Below are 19,344 nucleotides of genomic sequence, written 5' to 3' on the forward strand. Positions count from 1 at the left end.
CCAGGGACCTGCTCGCCTCTATTCTTGCTGCATGGACTCAGACCTTCTATCCCAGAATTCCTGGGATGATCTGGCCCTAGCACACGAAATTCCCCAACTATCCCCCTCCATTCCCAGGACATGAGACCTGCACCCAGAATTCTGAGACTGACCCTGGCACCCCACATCTCCCAATCCCCACACACTCCTGCGACTTAACCTCTGCACACAGAGGCTCCCCGCACCACCCGCCCCCCCCCACTCCCGCCACCCTAAACACCCCCACCAAATTCCCTGAACTGCATCCCAGCACTTCTCCAACCTCCAAGACTTGACCTAGCTCTTTTCAGCTCAAATTCAGCCTTTGGGATGCTCCAAATCCTTCCCACAACTGACATTTCCTGGACACCCCCAAATCCTCAGGCCTGTCCCCCACCCACACCCCCAAAGCCCTAACAGACTTGTCCAGCCCAGGTTCCCTTGACGCTAGAACTTCCAAGATAGGCACAACCTGTCTGCAATTCCAGGGAACCAGACCCTCCCAGGCACCCTCTTTGTCTTATGCCTAACCCTGAGTCCCCTCCCTGAGATGGTGCCCCAAAGGTACCCTCTTCACAGACACCAGTGTTTCCCAGAGGGTCGTATTTGTACCCTTGGTGGTGTGCTGAGGTTTGAGGCAGTATGAGGACAAACACTCGTTTTAAAAGTTTTGTTTCTAATATGCATTTTGTACAGAAGCCGGTAAGTGCAGGCATCGCTGCTTGGCTAGGACACGGTTTATTTAGGTTTAGAGTGTTTCCATCTAAAGTAGTCCACAAACGATCACAGAGGCTGTTCCCGAAGGGAGGGACACTGGCATATCAGAAGATTGGGAACCGACAACATACCCAACTCGGCTGGGATCCCAGCCCCCCTTCCCCAGCGGTCCTCGCCGCGTCGCGCTCGCGGGTGGAAGATCATTTCCCACCTCCCATCCTGGCTCAAGGATGCGCTACCTCCCCCAAGCCCAGAGACCACACCGGTCCCAGACTCCTTAGCGGACCCCTCTTTTGGAGCCGGGGGCCCACGGAATTAGCCACCTCCCTCCCTCTGCTCCCACGGCCTCAGGAACCCCCCACCCGAGGGTGGATGGGGGGCGTCACTGAGCACGATTCTCGATGCAATGATTCCTATGCAAGGGGCATTTTGAGTCCCCCCCATCCTTCCCTCGGACCCTAAACCCTGGTGAATCAGGGGTGAGGGGTGGGGCGGGTTTTGGTGGGGGCGGGGCAAAGGGCTAGGGGCTCCAGACACCAGGGTACGGGGTGGGGACTGATTATATTGCCAAAGGGTTCAACTTCTTTAACAAGCTCCCCCCCGTTTCCCCTGACCTTCACGAAAGCCGAAGGGGGCGGGGAAAGGGGGTGAGGGTCTTTTCCAAAGGGTACTGACCTCTTCCCAACGTCTCCCTCTGCTCGCCAATCGCCACACGTACCCAGCTTTTTAGTTCAGCTTTTCAAAATAACCACAATCATGATAAACTTCTACAAAACGTGATTCTCCTCCCCTCCCACCCCATCCCCCAAGTCAACAGTGTGGGATTCGGGGAGGGAGGGAGCGAGCTAAAGGGACTCTCTCCAAGTCCGGCTCCCCCTTTTCCCCCGGCCGCCAGGGTGCCTGCACCTACACGCATGCGCTGCATGACGCGCCCCCCACACGCATGTCGCACCCCTCCTGCGCTCCGGGAACGCACGGACACGGGCCAGGGGGCGGGGCGATTGGGGAGGAATGAATGGCGGGGGGGTTTTCCTGAGCTCCGCGGCTCACCCTCCCCAACACACACACACACAGCAATAAGTTTCTCTCACTCAAATGTGGGCGGGGCCGGCCTAGCCTGTCGCTGGTGGGGGGAGTGGCGAGGGGGCGCTCTCAGGGATGGGGGCGGGGTTCGGAGACAGTGTGGGGAGGGGAGGTCTGCAAATCGTCCAACTCTGGTGCTAATGGCGGGTCTTCTCAGCCCACCCGCAGGGCAGGGAGGGAGGGGTCGGCACGGCCCCTTCCCCAAGCCTCCCCCACGCCCACCCTGGGTGCATGAACCGCCCAATGCAGAAGCTGCCGCATGTCACCCCCCTCTCCCCAAAGAAAAAGTGTCATGCCCCCTTCCCACCCACCCTCACTCCCCACCAAAATAAACGTTTCCTTTTCATTTAAAAATTGCCTCCTGTGTGCCTGCTGGGAAAGTCTCCTGATTTGGGCTGGGGCGCACAGTGGGATTGGGACTTCAAGAGTGGGCCCCTATTGCTGGGCACAGTGGCTCAGGCCAGTAATCCAAGCACTTTGGGAGGCCAAGGACGCAGGAAGATCGCTTGAGGCCAGGAGTTCAAGACCTGCCTGGGCAACACAGAGACCCTGTGTTTACAAAAAATAAAATAAAATTAGCCAGGTGTGGTGGCATCTGTAGTCCCAGCTACTGAGGAGGCTGAGGTGAGAAGATCGCTTGAGCCTGGGAGGTCGAGGCTGCAGCGAGCCACGATTGTACCATTGCACTCCAGCCTGGGTGACACAGTGAGACCCTTTCTCAATTTTTTAAAAAGGGGGAGGATGGGCTTTGCTGGTCCTGACATCCTCTCCATGGCTTGCACCTTATTTAGGGCAAGCACTTGCCTCAGTTTCCCTGATGGTAAAAATGGGGATCAACACCTCTAACTGAAAAGTCACTGAGGACTCAGTCTGAGGAACGTGAGCCCCCGCACGAGGATGCCTAGTTCCCAGGGGAGGGATAGACCTGGGTCCCCAGGGTTGGGTCAGGGGCTGAGGGCTCTGACTATGTGCTGACTCTGAGGCCACACTGTCTGGGTTCAAACTGTTTCAACTTCTTAGTAGCTGTGTGTCCCTGGGCAAGTCACTCAGCCTCTCTGAGCCTGTTTCCACAACTCTAAAAGGGTGGGAGGGGCGTCACCTAGTTATTCAGCAAATATCGAGTCAATGCCTGCTGTGTGCCAGACACTGTTCTAGGCACTGGAGTGCAATGAAATCTCTACCTGTAGTGCTGTGCTAAGGGTTAAGATAAACTGTGCTTAGCACAGCGCCCAGCACAAACCACCACAGCTGCGTTTTTGTTTTGCTTTTGAGATAGGATCTCATTCTCACCCACGCTACACTGCGGTGGTGCAATCATAGTTCGCTGCAGCCTCCACCCCCCGGGCTCAAGTGATCCTCCCACCTCAGCCTCCCGAAGCACTGGGATCACACGCATGAGCCACTGCAGCAGGCCTGTCATTTATTTTGCAAACACTTGAGTTGGCCTGAGTGCAACACCCGTTCTAGCACTCACTGGGGGCGTGGAGTGAGGGACGCTGCTGCTCTGAGACTGTTCCCTCATCTGTATAGTGGACGGAATATTTCCATTATACACTGGGGTGAGGAGGAAAGGCGTTAAGAAGCGCCTGATCCACAGGAGGCCCCTGTAAACCCACGCAGCTGTGATCTGAACCAGCAGGCTGCCTGACCTGCTGCCCCAGCAGGCTGAAGCAGCCTGTGCCCATCCTGCCCCATCAGAGACCCCCTGCGGGAACACACACAGCCACACAGACGGTCCAGTTGGGTTGGAGTTTATTTCTGCCAGAGCCTGGAGGCTGGGAGGATAACGGACACTCCTTCAGTCCCAGAGGGAGGCTCCAAACCCTCAGAGCAACCAGAAGGGAGGGCGGAGCATGGGCAGCAGCAGGAGTGAGAGAAGTCCCCTTGTCCTGCCCCTTTGCAAGGGTTCAAGGCTGGTGGAGGCCTGGGGTTTCGGCCACTCAGGAGTTCAGACGCAGAAATGGAGGAAGGAGAGTGGCTATGCAGAGACAGAGTGGGAGCGGGACTCCTAAAAAGATGCACAGAGAGACCCTCAGAGAAGCCAAGAAAGACGGCGAGAGGGGAGGGAGGGAGAGAGAGAGAGAGAAAGCAGCAGAGGGAATGGGCTGTACTGGCTGAGGACGGTGGAGGAGCTGTGTTACCCCCTTCCTAATATCTACAGATCAATAACGAGGGAAGAAAGGAGGACAGGGAGCTGACGGGAACACAGCTGGCCAACTGCACCCAGTCTCCCCCCAAGCAAGGTAGCTCCAGTCCTTGCCTCCCTGCCTGCCGCGCTCCTCTGTGTTTAGGGGTCATCCTTTGATGGGAGGTGGCAGGGGACCCAGGTGGGGTCTGATAAACGTCAGAGTGCGGCACCATTTCCAAAGGGCAGGAAGTCAGAGGGCGGGGTTCCTGGGACAGGGGCCCGTGGGGTCCAGGGAGGAAGGGGGCTGGGCCCCATCTGTTAGTGCATCTGGGGACAGGGTAGGGTCACTGGGGGTGGGCTGGTGGGGACCCCTCAGGCTCCGGGGATGGCCCAGACCCAGGCTCTGCTTCCTCTGTCTCCTCGTCGGATGCCACGCCCTCCTCTAGTCGGAAGACCTGCCGCACCGTACGGGTGGTGAAGGTGAGGGGGCCGCGTCTGTGGAGAGGAGAGACCAGGACACAGAGATGAAATGAGGGGAAGGGAGGGGAAGAGAGAGAAAGAGAGAACAAATAAGGGAGAAGAGAGAGATGAGATCAAGAGAAATGGAGGGAGACGGGCAGAAGCAATGGGGGGCAGAGAGAGATGAAGGAGACACGGAGGAGGAAAGGAGAGAAAGGCAGTGGTACGCAGTGGGAAAGGAGGGCACAGAGATGAGACAGGGAGAAACGCGTGTGGGAAGAAAGAAGTTACCTGGATCTGGCTCTCCCGCAACACAGCCGCTGTTCCCACAGCCCCACGCCCCCATGGATCCCATTTTCCCCTCCTGTTGCCCCTGGCAAAGCCTCGTGTCCCTGGGGTTTGTGGAGTGAGGGTGCTGCCCACCCGTCAGGCCTACACGTGGGATGACCATACCGAAGCCGGTTCCTCAGTGTGGTCACTTCACGGTTCATGGACTCGGCCGACTCTGTGACATCCTCCAGCTCACGCTGCAGCCTCCGGCGGCCGGCCTGAGCCCGGGATGCCTCTTCCTCGGCCTCCTCCAGCTGCCGTTTCAGCTGCTTTACTCGAAGGTTTCCCTTCTCCAGCTTGGTGGGAGCAGGAGGACCGGGTTATATCTCCAGGTACTGTCATCACTCCCTCCCTCCCCAACAGCCCACTACTGCCCCATCCCTACTGCCCCCTGACTCTCTCTGCCCCATCCTCTGCTCTCTGTTCAGGCCTTGTTCGTTTCCCCTAAATCCCTCATGCCAGCCTCTACCCTGACCTCCAGTCTCTCCCCTCCAGGTTTTCTTCTACATGACCTCAGAAAGGTCTTCCTATACCCAGAGCTGACCCAGACCCTCCTGCTCACAATCCTTTCATGGCTCCCTAGTACCCCTGGGACAAGGTTCCAGCCCCTCAGCCTTGCACTCCAGGCCCCACAGGGTCTCTTTTTGGTCCAGTTCTCTCTTCCCATAAACCCACTGACCAGACCAACTTCACTGAGATCCTCCCCAGACCCTACCACCTCTGTCTTCAGGGAGGGAACGTACATGATCTGACCTCATTTCTTATCATTCAACCCTCCTACCCCACATTTTCTGGTGTCAATGAGCTCCCATCACAAGAAGCAACTTGCAGGTGCTGGACTGGAAGTGAGTGCAGATACCATCCTGGCACTTGGCACATCAACAGAGGGTTGGAATCAATGACTTTGCAATTCATAAATTCTGGCATCTATGAAGGGCCCTTGTAGGGAGGTGAGGCAGCCAAAGGGAGGGAAGCAGTTAAACTCTACCAAGAAGCTAGACCAGGACTAAAATAACAACAGATGTTTATCTAGACCATACTGGTCTGCTTTTTGTTCTGAACTCACCAAACTTATTTCTGTACTTCAAGGCCTTTATACTTGCTGTTCCCTCTGACTGGCTCTTCTTCACTCTTCAGGTATCAATTTAAATGTCACCTTCTCAGAGAGTTCTTCCTGATCTCCCAACCTGAAGAGGATTCACCAGTCCTCTGTGTCTTCTTCTCTCTTCACTTTTTTTCTTCACAGTCCTTGTCACAATCTGTAATTATCTGCTGGTTTACAGGTTTATTGTGTCTCATCCTATGCTGAAAATGTAAGCTCCATGAGGGCAGGGACTTCCTCTGTTTTGTTCACATCCATATCCCTAATGCCTACCACAGTATCTGGCACATAGCAGGTGCTCAGTAATTGTTTGTGGAATGAATGGTAAATAAAGCACAGCTGAGCTTTTAAGGGCAGAGGGACTCTGTCCAGACAGACCTGGGATCTGATCCAGGCTCTATCTCTGTGACTCTGATGCAAAATATATCCTCTTAAAGTTTCAGCTTCTTCATCTGTGAAATGGAACTGGTGAGGAAATGCAAATGTGTATTTTTTATTTTTATTTTTATTTTTGAGATGGAGTCTCGCTCTGTCACCCACGCTGGAGTGCAGTGGCACGATCTCGGCTTACTGCAAAGCTCTGTCTCCCAGGTTCACGCCATTCTCCTGCCTCAGCCTCCTGAGTAGCTGGGACTACAGGCGCCTGCCACCACGCCCGGCTAATATTTTGTATTTTTAGTAGAGATGGGGTTTCACTGTGTTAACCAGGATGGTCTTGATCTCCTGACCTTGTGATCTGCCCGCCTCAACCTTCCAAAGTGCTGGGATTACAGGTGTGAGCCACCGTGCCCGGCCGTGTATTTTTTAAAAAGCAGTTGCTTGTGACACAGTAACTGCTCAGTAAATAATCAAGAACACATACTCTGGGGCTAGAGTACTGAGGTTTGACTAGCGACCCCACCTCTTACCAGCTAAATAATTTTGAGCAAGTTACTTCACCTTACTGTACCTCAGTTTCCTCACATAAATAAGAGTATAAATAATAGCACCTTCCTTCTAGCATTCTGATAAGAATTAAACACACTAAATGTTATGCCTTTAGCACAGTGCTTGGTACATAGAATGCACTCAATAAACATTATCTTTCATTATTTTAGTACTGGTCTAGCTTCTGGGCAGAGTTTCACTTCTTCCCTTGACCTGGCTGCCTCAGCTCCCTACAGGGCCCTTTCTAGATGCCAGCATTTATAAATTGCCAACTCACTGATTCCAACCCTCTGCTGATGTGCCACGTGCCAGGATGGTATCTGTATTCAGTTCCAGTCCAGCACCTGCAAGTTGCTTCTTGTGATGGGAGCTCATTGCCTCTGGAGATGGCCTGTGCAATCTCTCAGTCAGTGGTCACACTCTCCACTACTCCTTAATGATGTCAGCTGCTTACCTGGTCCCGGAGCTGGTCAGCCACCCTTCGCTCCTCCTCCACCTGGAGCACCACCTCTTTAAGCCGCTTCTCAGCTCTGCGCACCAGTTTTCCAGAGAGGATGCGCTCTCTGAAGAGAGGGATGAGGAGTCGTCTCAGTAGAGGGGCTCAACTTAGGATGTTGTCCCCATAGACTCATGCAGTGGCTGTCATCTTGTTCTTGGATTGGCTTCTTCCCTCTTTGCTAACCCCTAACTGGTTCCCACAGTTTACTGAGGCCAAACACTGACATGCAGGCTCCCTTCTCCTCGGCATTCGTGTCCCTGGCTTCTACTAGGACACCTCACATACCTGTTTCCTATGATACTGTGATTTATAATAAGTATATGCTTGGTCCCGTTCAGTTTCCAAAGAGAATCATTTACAAACTAGTTTACTCTTTGGGCCCGTTCATTTTCCTCTGAAAATCATTTACTATCTCTCACAATTGAATACACCCTTTTTTGTCCCTCTCCCCTATAAAGAGGATACTTAAGCCTCAACCATCTGGCCCTGTATAAAAAGTCTTACATTTTATATGGCTCCTGTGTTCATGCACATTAATATATTTGTATGCCTTTTATTTTGTTAATCTATTTATCGTCAGTTTATTTCAGCAGACTTGAATCTTCAGAGCGGGAGGGAACACTCTTTTTCCCCTACACCTGTCCTCTCCTGCATGGACCATCACATCTGCAGTGAAGTCCATGGGATAGGACCGCTAGCAATCGGTATTGCTTGACAGCCACACTGGATACAACAGCCCCAGGTGTGCTGAGAGGAAGGCACAGGGCTGGGGGCGAGTGGCAAGGCACTAAGCAGTGGAAAAGGATGCAAGGAGAGAGACTTCTTCAGCTAAGAATCATCTAGTCGGGGCCGGGCGCGCGGTGGCTCAAGCCTGTAATCCTAGCACTTTGGGAGGCCGAGACGGGTGGATCACGAGGTCAGGAGATCGAGACCATCCTGGCTAACACGGTGAAACCCCGTCTCTACTAAAAAACGCAAAAAAATAGCCGGGCGAGGTGGTGGGCGCCTGTAGTCCCAGCTACTCGGGAGGCTGCGGCCGGAGAATGGCGTGAACCCGGGAGGCGGAGCTTGCAGTGAGCTGAGATCCGGCCACTGCACTCCAGCCTGGGCGGCAGAGCGAGACTCCGTCTCAAAAAAAAAAAAAAAAAAAAAAAAGAATCATCTAGTCTTTCTTTGCTCCCAGGGTGACTTTATTATTTTTCTGAGAAAGGGCCTTGCTGTGTTGACTGGACAGGAGTGCAATGGTGTGATCACGGCTCATTGCAGCCTCAATGTGCTGGGCTCAAGAGATCCTCCCACCTCAGTGTCCTGAGTAGCTAGGACTGCAGGTGTGCCATCATGCTGGGCTAATTTTTAATTTTTATTTTTGTAGAGATGGGGTCTCGTCATGTTGCCCAGGCTGGTCTTGAACTCCTGGGTTCAAGTGATCTTCCTGCCTCAGCCTCCCAAAGTGCGGGGATTACAGGCATGAGCCATTACACTTGGTGCAGGGTGACTTCAAGCAACTCTTCTACTCCCTCGGAACCTCGGTTTCCTCATTTGTATAATGGAGCAGGGGTCCTCATAGACCTCAAACTACAGTTCCCATGAGCCCTGGGTCCCCTGGGTAACCCTGTGGACTGAGAACCACTTCTCTCATGAACCTCTGGGGCCGTTTCCTTCTGCCTGTCCCTGAGGCCTCTCATTCTCATCATGTTCCACAACGAATTTAGCATCTTTCCCCCAAAACCCAGTATTTCCTTAGTCACCAGGCCTTAGCTCCAAACAGTGTCTTCTTCCCCTGCCGCCACCCATAGCCTCAGCTTCATTCCTTCTGCCCCCTGCTTTCTCTTCTTCATCCTCTCCTGTTCATCTTCACAGCCCCAGCCCCAGCTCAGGCCTCATCTTGTTCTGCTTGGACCATCACTGCAGACTCCTTCCTAACCTCCCAGCTTCCAGTCTCTCTCCTCTGATCCATTCCCACCGTAACCCCAGAGAGGTCTTTTTACACCTAGAGCTGGCCGTGTCCCTCCCCAGCCCACAGCCCTCCCATGGCTCCCTCCCCATGGCCCCCAGAGCTCCCCACTGCCCACACAACAGAGTTCCTTGGCCCAGTATTCAAGGCTCTGTGTGCTTCAAGCCTCATTGACCTCCCTGACTCCCTGATCCCTCTCCCGGGTCCCAGACTCTCAGAACCAATCACATTCCTCCAAATGCCCTGATGTCTCCCACACTTTCCCGCAAAGCTGCCAGCTGACTTGGGACTCCACGCCCTGGAAATCCCATTCTTGTCAGCTCCAGTTCAAGTGCTTCCTCCTCTAGAAATTCTTCCCAAACCACTACATCTCAGGGCATTCCAGCTTCTTCTTCATCTAGGTCCCTTCAGCCCTTCTAGTTTATAGACCTTCATTGCCATGTCCAGCTCATGAGTCTTTCACCTTGGGGAGTCCCACCAGACATGGTATTAGACATGGAGGTAATTAGATATACTTCCATGGTATGTCTAATTGTTCATAATTTTTTCAGTGACCAGAACATGGGAAGGTCAACAGTACACTCCTCTTTTTTTCTGAGTCGGAGTCTTGCTCTGTTGCCCAGGCTAGAGTGCAGTGGTGTGATCTTGGCTCACTGCAACCTCCATTTCCCAGGTTCAAGTGATTCTCCTACCTCAGCCTCCTGAGTAGCTGGGATTACAGGTGTCCACCACCACTCCCGGCTAATTTTTGTATTTTTGGTAGATATGGGGTTTCATCATATCAGCTAGATTGGTCTTGAATTCCTGACCTCCAGTGATCTGCCCATCTTGGCCTCCCAAAGTGCTGGGATTACAGGCCTGAGCCACCATGCCTGGCCCCAGCAGTATACTCTTAATATTTGTTTGTTGAATGAATGAATAAATACAAAAGGGAACCTTATATGAATTTGATATATAACATTCCTCGCCATGAGATAATGTACAGATGACGAATAGCAAGTCAAGCATCCTACATTTATAGCCCATCTCAGACTGTTTTTCTACATGTAAAATAGGATAACAATGGTCCTTCTCTCACAAGGATTATGTGATATCATACAGGTATATACAGGTAGTCCAGCACCTGATATATAGTAAATCCTCAATAAATGGAAACTATTAGTATTGTTGTAATTATTGTTGCTGAATAGTATTGAGCAATAGAAAAATCTATTGTATTGGAAGAGTGAAAGGTATTAGGCTTAGTAATAAATATTCTGTTAGTTTTATTAGCACAGCAATTCTCAACTAGGAATGTTATGGGAATATTCTTGGTCGTTCCAGCAACTGGAGATGGAAACCCTTTTAGCCCCGTACTATTGCTGCTTCCTGTCTCTGAACATGGATGTCTATGGGTGTGGTGCTTGGTGCAATTGCAGCCATTTTGTGACCATGAGGAAAAGACTAAAAAACAACACAGATGTTGATCCAGAGCCCTACCATTTTTTGGCTGCCTAGCTCTAGACTTCTTATCACGTGAAAAAGAGACATTCCTCATTGTGCTAGACTGATAGAACAGATGGTCCCAGTTCTCACCCCTTCCTGTATCTATACCCTTGGCAATATGAATTTGCAGCTGCTCCTATCAAACAGTCACATCTATTTCCCCTTTCCTTTGAATCTGAGAGGGCTGAGTGACTTGCTTTGGTTAGTAGGATATAGCAGAAGTGACACAGTACCAGTTCCAAGTGCGGGCCTCAAGGAGTCTTTAGCACTTTCCCTTGCTCTTAGAACCTTTACTCTGTCATATGAACAACCCTGGGCTAGTTCCTGGAGGATGAGAGGCCACATAAAGCAGAGACAAGTTAGCTTAGTTATCCTAGGCAAGGCCTTAGAGTTACACAAGCCCAGCCAATACCACTCATGCTGTTCTTGAAAATAAGAAAGTAAAAAAAAAGAAAGCCCAGCCAAGATTAGCAAATCCATCTAGCTGAGCCTCAACTGAGCAGATGCATGAGTGAAGTCCACCAAGCCCAGAGCAGCAGAACTCACTAGCCAAAGACTCATGAGCAAAACTAAATGGTGGTTGTTTTTAGCCACTAAGTTTCAGAGTGGTTTGTAATTCAGCTATAGCTAACTGACACATTATTATGTAAATAATACTCTTAGTGAGACTGCAGTTACTTGTAGCCCAAAGCATCCTAAATGATACAGAAAATCAGCAATCATTTAAATATTTACATACATTTACACACTTTTTTTTTCTTCCTTTCCTTTTCTTTTTTTTCTTTTTTTGAACCCAGGCTGGAGTGCAGTGGTGCAATCTTGGCTCACTGCAAGCTCCGCCTCCTGGGTTCATGCCATTCTCCTGCCTCAGCCTCCCAAGTAGCTGAGACTACAGGAGCCCGCCACCACGCCCTGCTAATTTTTTGTATTTTTAGTAGAGATGGGGTTTCACCGTGTTAGCCAGGATCGTCTTGATCTCCTGACCTCGTGATCTGCCTGCCTCAGCCTCCCAAAGTGCTGGGATTACAGGCATGAGCCACTGCGCCCGGCCTCTTTTTCTTTTCTTTTCTTTTTTTTTTTTTTTCCTTTTTTGAGATGGAGTTTCACTCTTGTTACCAGGCTGGAGTGCAATGGCGTGATCTTGGCTCACCACAACCTCTGCCTCCTGGGTTCAAGTGATTCTCCTGCCTCAGCCTCCCGAGTAGCTGGGATTACAGACATGCGCCACCATGCCCAGCTAATTTTTTGTATTTTTAGTAGAGACAGGGTTTCTCCATGTTGGTCAGGCTGGTCTCAAACTCCTGACCTCAGGTGATCTGCCCGCCTCAGCCTCCCAACGTGCTAGGATTACAGGCATGAGCCACCGTGCCTGGCATCTTTTTCTTTTCCTTTTTTTTTTTTTTTTTTTTAATGGAGTCTGGCTCTGTCACCCAGGCTGGAGAGCAGTGGCGCAATCTCGGCTCACTGCAACCTCCATCTCCTGAGTTCAAATAACACTTTTGCCTCAGCCTCCCCAGTAGCTGGGATTACAGGCATGAGCCACCACACCTGGCTAATTTTGGTATTTTTTGGTAGAGATGGGGTTTCACTATGTTGGCTAGGCTGGTCTCAAACTCCTGCTTTCAAATGATCTGCCTGCCTCGGCCTCCCAAAATGCTGGGATTACAGGCATGAGCCACTGTGCCTGGCTGTTTGTTTGTTTGTTGTAGAGACAAGGTCTTGCGCTGTTACTTAGGCTGGAGTTGGACCGCAGTGTTGTGATCATAGCTCACTACAGCCTCGTACTCCTGGGCTTAAGCCATCTTCTTATCTCAGGTTTTTGAGCAGCTGGGACTACAGGCACGCGCTAACACACCTGGCTTTTTTTTTTTTTTTTTTTTTAAGAGATGAGGTCTTGCTATGTTGCCCAGACTGATCTTAAAACTCCTGGCCTCAAGGGATCCTCCCGCTTCTGCCTCCCAAAGTGCTAGGATTACAGGCGTAAGCCACCATGCCAGGCCAGCAGTCATTGCTATGATGATGTCTTTTGGATGTTTCAAACTAGGTGTCTGTAACACAGCCTCCTTCCTCTCACTCATCAGAATGTGGAGGTCACCTTTCTCCCGTGGCCTCCGCTCTCACCTACCTGGTCTCTTGCTCTAGCTGCTCCTCAGCCTGGGCCAACTTAGACTCAAGGGCAGCAATGGTCATCTTGTGGCGGGCTCGGGCCCCAGCATCCTCCTCACCCAGGCGTCCCCGTAGCTCCTGGATCTGCCGTTCCAGCTGCTGCCGCCCGCTCTCTGCCTTGGCTGAGAAACTGCGCTCAGCTGACAGCTCTGTGGTCAGTGACTCTACCTGTAGCGGGAGGGGAAGGAAGGATGCCATGGTGGAATCTCACAGGGAAGGTGGTCGGTAAATCCAGGCACCTCCAAGAATGAAGCGCACCGACGATTGTTACATGCATCGCACAGAGCCTGAAACATACTAAATCCTCAACAAATGTTCGCTTGCATTTTTATCAATAGTTTATTGACTTATCACCCACAGCACTGCCAGCCCTGGGTTTTAACATTGTGGATGGTTTTCTGCTTACTTTAGTAAGTCCATGAGATCATCACAAACTTGTTTAAATGTCATAAATTCTACTTCTGACTGTGAATGAGTCTATTCCGAGAGTTATCACACTTCTATTTGCACCAGGATCTTCTGGGGGAGCTGGTGAAAAAAATGCAGGACATCTGGGTCTCACTCTTCAGAGACTCTGACTCAGCAAGACCAAAGAGGAGTCCGGGAATCTGCATTTATAACAGGCATCTCAGGTGATTGAGATGGGAGGGATACGCAGGAGGATTTTGAGAAACACGACCTCATAAACAGTAGCTGCTACGTGGAAAATGTGTAAGCACACCCCTAATAATAGTTCCCGTTTATTTATTCAGCTTGTACTCCGAGCGAGGCCTTTCGCTGGAGCCATGGAAATGAGTCAGACTCAGTCTGATTCATACTTTATTTCACCCTCGCAGGGACACAATGACTGGGTAATTAGCATATTCTCCTTTGCGTTGTTTTTTTTTTAATTAAAAAAAGTGTTTTTTTGAGACAGAGTTTTGCTCTGTTGCTCAGGCTGGAGCTCAGCTGTTGCCCAGCTGGTAAAATCCCAGCTCACTGCACCCTCAACCTCCCAAGCTTAAGTGATCCTCCCACTTCAGCCTCCTGAGTAGCTGAGATCACAGGCATACACCATCACCTCTGCTAATTTTATTTTATTTTATTTATTTAGAGATCATGTCTTGCTCTGTTGCCCAGGCTGGAGTGCAGTGGCACAATCTCAGCTCACTGCAGTCTCAACCTCCCAAGCTTAAGTGATCCTCCCACTTCAGCCTCCTGAGTAGCTAAGACCACAGGCATACACTATCATCCCTGCTAATTTTATTTTATTTTATTATTTTATTTATTTAGAGATCATGTCTTGCTCTGTAGCCCAGGCCGGAGTACAGTGGCATGATCTCAGCTCACTGCAACCTCCGCCTCCCAGGTTCAAGCGATTCTCCTGCCTCAGCCTCCTGAGTAGCTGGAATTACAGGCGCCTGCCACCACACCTGGCTAATTTTTGTATTTTTTGTAAAGACGGGGTTTCGCCATGTTGGCCAGGCTGGTCTTGAACTCCTGACCTCAAGGGATCCACCCACCTCGGCCTCCCAAAGTGCTGGGATTACAGGTGTGAGCCACCATGCCTGGCCTCAAACTTTTTATTGTGAAATAAAATGGTGATACAGAGAGCCAAACATGAATCAAATTAAAAAAATCAGTAATAAATATTCTGCTAGTTTTATTAGCACAGTAATTCTCAACCAAGAACATTATGGGGGTGTTCCTGATTATTCCAGCAGCTGGAGATGGGAACCCTTTCAGCCCCATGCCCCTGCTGCTTCCTATCTCTGAACGTGGATGCGTGCGGGTGTCATCCCACACAGGCGTCATGAGTTAACAAAAGGGAAATATGACTGTCAGTAGCACCTTGGTCAAGAAATAGAACTTTGCCCTTCCAGAAGCCCTTTCGCAGAGCAGGTGTGGCCGGGCGCTGTGGCTAATGCCTGTAATCCCAGCACTTTGGGAGGCCAAGGCAGGTGGATCATGAGGTCAGGAGATCGAGACCATCCTAGCTAACACAGTGAAACCCCGTCTCTACTAAAAATACAACAAGTTAGCTGGGCGAGGTGGCGGGCGCCTGTAGTCCCAGCTACTCGGGAGGCTGAGGCAGGAGAATGGCGTGAACCTGGGAGGCAGAGCTTGCAGTGAGCCGAGATCATGCCACTGCAGTCCAACCTGGGCGACAGAGCAAGACTCCATCTCAAAAAAAAAAAAAAGACCAGGTGTGGTGGCTCATGCCTGTAATCTCAGCACTTTGGGAGGTCAAGGTGGAAGGATTGCTTGAGCCCAGGTGTTTGAGACCAGCCTAGCCAACATAGTGAGACCCCATCTGTACAAAAACTATATATGAAATAAAAAGAGAAAGAAAAGAAATTACGTTTAGCTGGACACAGTGGGTCACGCCTGGAATCCCAGCACTTTTGGTGGATTGCTTTTAGCCTAGGAGCTCAAGACCAGCTTGGATGATGTGGTAAAACTGTCTCCCTACACAAAATTTAAAAATTAGCTAGGTATAGTAGCACACACTTATAGTTTGTTTCTTTCTTTTTTGTTTTTTGTTTTTTTTTTTTGAGACAGGGTGTCACTCTTGTCCAAACTGGAGTGCAGTGGCACAATCGTAGCTCATTGTAGCATCAAACTCCTGGGCTCAAGCGATTCTCCAGCCTCAGCCTCCTGACTAGCTGGAGCTCTAGGTACACACCGTGATGCCCTGATAATTTTGTTGTTGTTGTTGTTTTTGGTAGGGACAGGGTCTCACTTTGTCGTCCTGGCTGGTCTTCAACTCTTGGCCTCAAGCAATCTACCTGCTTCAGCTTCCCAAAGTGCTGGGATTACAGGCATGAGCCACTGCACCCAATCTTTCTCTCTTATTTGTGAATTTTCTTTTTTCTTTTTTTAGACGGAGTCTTGCTCTGTCACCCAGGCTGGAGTGCAGTGGCGTGATCTCGGCTCACTGCAAGCTCTGCCTCCCGGGTTCAGGTGATTCTTCTGCTTCACCCATCCGAGTAGCTGGGACTACAGTCGCCCGCCACCACGCCTGGCTAATTTTTGTATTTCTAGTAGAGACAGGGGTTCACCATATTGGTCAGGCTGATCTTGAACTCCTGACCTCGTGATCTGCCCGCCTCGGCCTCCCAAAGTGCTGGGATTACAGGTGTGAGCCACCGCGCCCGGCCTTATTTGTGAATTTTCAAGGGAATTTGTACCTGTGATACTGCTTTGTGTATATACTGTGTGTGTGTGTGTGTGTGTATATACTGTGTGTGTGCGTATACTGTGTGTGTGTGTGTGTGTGTGTGTTGGGTTCTGTCCATGGTTCCTTGCTCATAATTCTCATAGCCCTTTTAGAGTAAACAGAACCGCTCTCTCTAACTTCCTCCTGCCCCCTCTTTCACCTGCACAAGGCAGACGCTCTAATCTGACTGTGGGCCACAGGACCCTCATTTCAGAGGGGAAGGAAGGCTGCAGAGAGAAGCCAGGAAGAATCTCAACAGACAGGCCTCGCTGGGTTTAGATCGGACCCTTTTTGTCCAATCACATTTCTACATGGTTGTTAATCACGCCTATCCTGTGACATCTCCATAAAAGGCCCAAGAGGACAGGATCTGGGCAGCTTCTGGAAGGCTGAACATGTGCAGTACCTGGAAGGTGGCACTCCCAGGAGGGCACAGAAGCTCCATGCCCCTCTCCCATACCCTGCCCCGTGCATCTCCTCATTTGTATCCTTTGTAATATTCTTTATAATAAACCAGTAAAGGTAAGTGTTTCCCTGAGTTCTGTGAGCCGCAAATTAACCCAGAGGGCATCATGGGAACCCCAACTTGAAGCTGGTCGGTTAGCGGTTCTGGTGGCCTGGGCCAGGCACAGTGGCTCACATCTGTAATCCCGTGCTGGGAGGCTGAGGCAGGCGGATCGCTTAAGGTTGGGATTTCGAGACCAGCCTGGCCAACATGGTGCAACCTCATCTCTATTAAAAATCCCCCCAAAATTAGCCGGTTGTGGTGGCACACACCTGCAATCCCAGCTACTTGGGAGGCTGAGGCAAGGGAATTGCTTGAACCCAGAAGGCTGTGGCAGGAGAAGCCTTTGAACCTGGGAGGCAGAGGTTGCAGTGAGCTGAGATTGCGCCACTGCACTCCAGCTTGGGATGTGACAGAACAAGACCTCACCTCAAAAAAAGGAAAGAAAAGGAAAAGAAAGGGAAGGGAAGGAAGAAGGGAAAGGAAGGGATGGAAGAAGGGAAGGGGAGGGAAGGAAGAAGGGAAGGGAAGGGAAGGAAGAAGGGAAGGGAAGGGAAAGAAAAAGGGAAGGGAAGGGAAGGAAAAAGGGAAGCAAAAGTAAAAGGGAAGGGAAGGGAAGGAAAAAGGGAAGTGAAGGGAAGGAAAAAGGGAAGGGAAAGGAAGGAAAAAGGGAAGGGAAGGAAAAAGGGAAGGGAAGGGAAGGAAGAAGGGAAAGGAAGGGAAGGAAGAAGGGAAGGGAAGGGAAGGGAAGGAAGGGGAGGGGAGGGGAGGGAGGGGAGGGGAGGGGAGGGGAGGGGAGGGAAGGAAGACGTTCTGGTGGCCTGGACTTGAGACTGGTGTCTGGGGCAGTGGGTGGCAGGCACAGGTTTGGGGACTGAGCTCTCAATCTGTGGGGTCTGACAGTGTCTCCCGGTAGATACTGTTGGAACGGAATTGGAGGACACCCTGCAGGTGGCTGCGGCAGAACCAATGGCTCGCTTGGTGATGGGGAGAACCCCACTCCCTACACTGGGTCACCGAAGTCGTCTTCTGTGTTGATGATTGTGGTGGTGTGAGAGCAGAGGAGAAATGGTTTAAGTTTTTTCTAGATGGTACCCTAAGTATCCTCCAAAGGAGTCTCACTAGGGTGAATAGACTCCCGTGCAAAATTCACGTCCACTCAGAACCTCGGAATGTGATCTTAGTTGGAAATAAGATCTTTGCAGTTGTAATTGATTAACGTGAGGTCACACTGGATTAGGGTGGGCCTCAAATCTGGTATGGCTGGTGTCCTTTTGAGAGGAGATGAGGGCCAGGCAATGGTGGCTCACACCTGTAACCCCAGCACTTTGGGAGGTCGAAGCAGTGAATCACTTGAGGTCAGGAGTTTGAGACCAGCCTGGCCAACATGGTGAAACCCCGCCACTACTAAAAAAATACAAAAAAAATTAGCCAGACGTGGTGGTGGGTGCCTGTGATCCAGCTACTTGGGAGGTTGAGGCGGGAGAATCGCTTGAACCCGGAAGGCGAAGGTTGCAGTGGGCTGAGATTGGCCCATTGCACTCCAGCCTGGGCGACGAGAGCGAGACTCCGTCTCAAAAAAAAAAAAAAAAAGAGAGAGAGATGAGACAGAGCCACAAAGACGGGAAAATGCCTTGTAAAGTTAGAACCAGAGATTGCAGCGATGCATATACAGATGAAGAAACACCAGGGACTGCCAGCACCCACCGGAAGCCAGGATAGAGCACGAACAAGAGGAGCCAAGACACCTTGATTTCAGACCTCTGGCCTCCAGGACCACAAGAGAATACATTCCTGGCCGGGCATGGCGGCTCACACCTGTAATCCCAGCACTTTGGGAGGCCGAGACAGGAGGATCACTTGAGGTCAGGAGTTTGAGACCAGCCTGGCCAACATGATGAAACCCCGACTCTATGAAAAATACGAAGATTAGCTGGGCATGGTGGCGCATGCCTGTAATCCCAGCTACTCGGGAGGCTGAGGCAGGAGAATCACTTGAACCCGGGAGGCAGAGGTTGCAGTGAGCTGAGATCGCACCACTGCACTCCAGTCTGGGTGACAGAGTGAGACTCCATCTCAAAGAAAAAAAAAAAAACCAAAAAACAGAGAGAATACATTCCTGTTGTTTTAAGCCACTGTTTGTGGGAATTTGTTATGGTGGTCCTAGGGAACTAACACAGCAACTAATTAATATTTTTTTAAAGTTGCTGTGAACTCATGAATTTAAACAGATTTCAAGGGATTAAATCAGTCGCAGTTATTTTCCTCATTGAAGCTGAAGTTGCCCCACTTTGGGCCAGTGGGAGGCTCTTCGCACTGACGTCTACGTGCTCTTGACATAACTACACTATCTTTCCCGCTAATGGGTATCACAAAATGTTCTGGGTTACTCTTGTTCATTGCCTGCTCCAGATCTGGAATCAGCCATTTTCGAAGAAGCTCCAGTTTCTTTTCTTTCTTTTTTTTTTTTTTTTTGAGAAAGCCCCTTACTCTGTTGCCCAGGTTGGAATGGAGTGGCACAATCTCGGCTCACTACAACCTCTGCTTCCTGGGCCCAGGCAATCCTCCTATCTTAGCCCTCAGAGTAGCTGGGGCCACAGGCGTGCGCCATGGCACCCGGCTAATTTTATTTTTTTGTAGAGATGGCGTCTTACTATGTTGCTCAGGCTGGTCTCAAACTCCTGGGCTCAAGCAATCCTCCTGCCTCAGCCTTCCAAAGAGCTGGGATTACAAGTGTGAGCCACCGTGCCCAGCCAGCCTGTTTCTTTTACA

At 50.8% G+C, this 19,344-nt stretch overlaps 1 protein-coding gene across 3 annotated transcripts in view; it reads right to left on the bottom strand.

Annotated features, from left to right (window-relative positions):
• Positions 1 to 3,553: 3,553 nt before the first annotated feature.
• MYH14 (myosin heavy chain 14) overlaps positions 3,554 to 19,344 on the bottom strand; it is a 102,956-nt gene continuing 87,165 nt past the window's right edge. For all 3 annotated transcript variants that reach the window (XM_037991975.2, XM_037991972.2, XM_037991974.2), the window contains 4 exons: positions 12,828 to 13,036; positions 7,219 to 7,327; positions 4,859 to 5,031; positions 3,554 to 4,441 (listed from right to left, as the gene is read on the bottom strand). In XM_037991975.2, coding sequence (XP_037847903.1) covers positions 4,291 to 4,441; positions 4,859 to 5,031; positions 7,219 to 7,327; positions 12,828 to 13,036 — 642 coding nt within the window. In that variant the 3' untranslated portion in view covers positions 3,554 to 4,290. The remainder of the gene's footprint in view (positions 4,442 to 4,858; positions 5,032 to 7,218; positions 7,328 to 12,827; positions 13,037 to 19,344) is intronic.

Source organism: Chlorocebus sabaeus, chromosome 6, assembly GCF_047675955.1.
Source record: "Chlorocebus sabaeus isolate Y175 chromosome 6, mChlSab1.0.hap1, whole genome shotgun sequence".
NCBI classification, from domain to species: domain Eukaryota; kingdom Metazoa; phylum Chordata; class Mammalia; order Primates; family Cercopithecidae; genus Chlorocebus; species Chlorocebus sabaeus.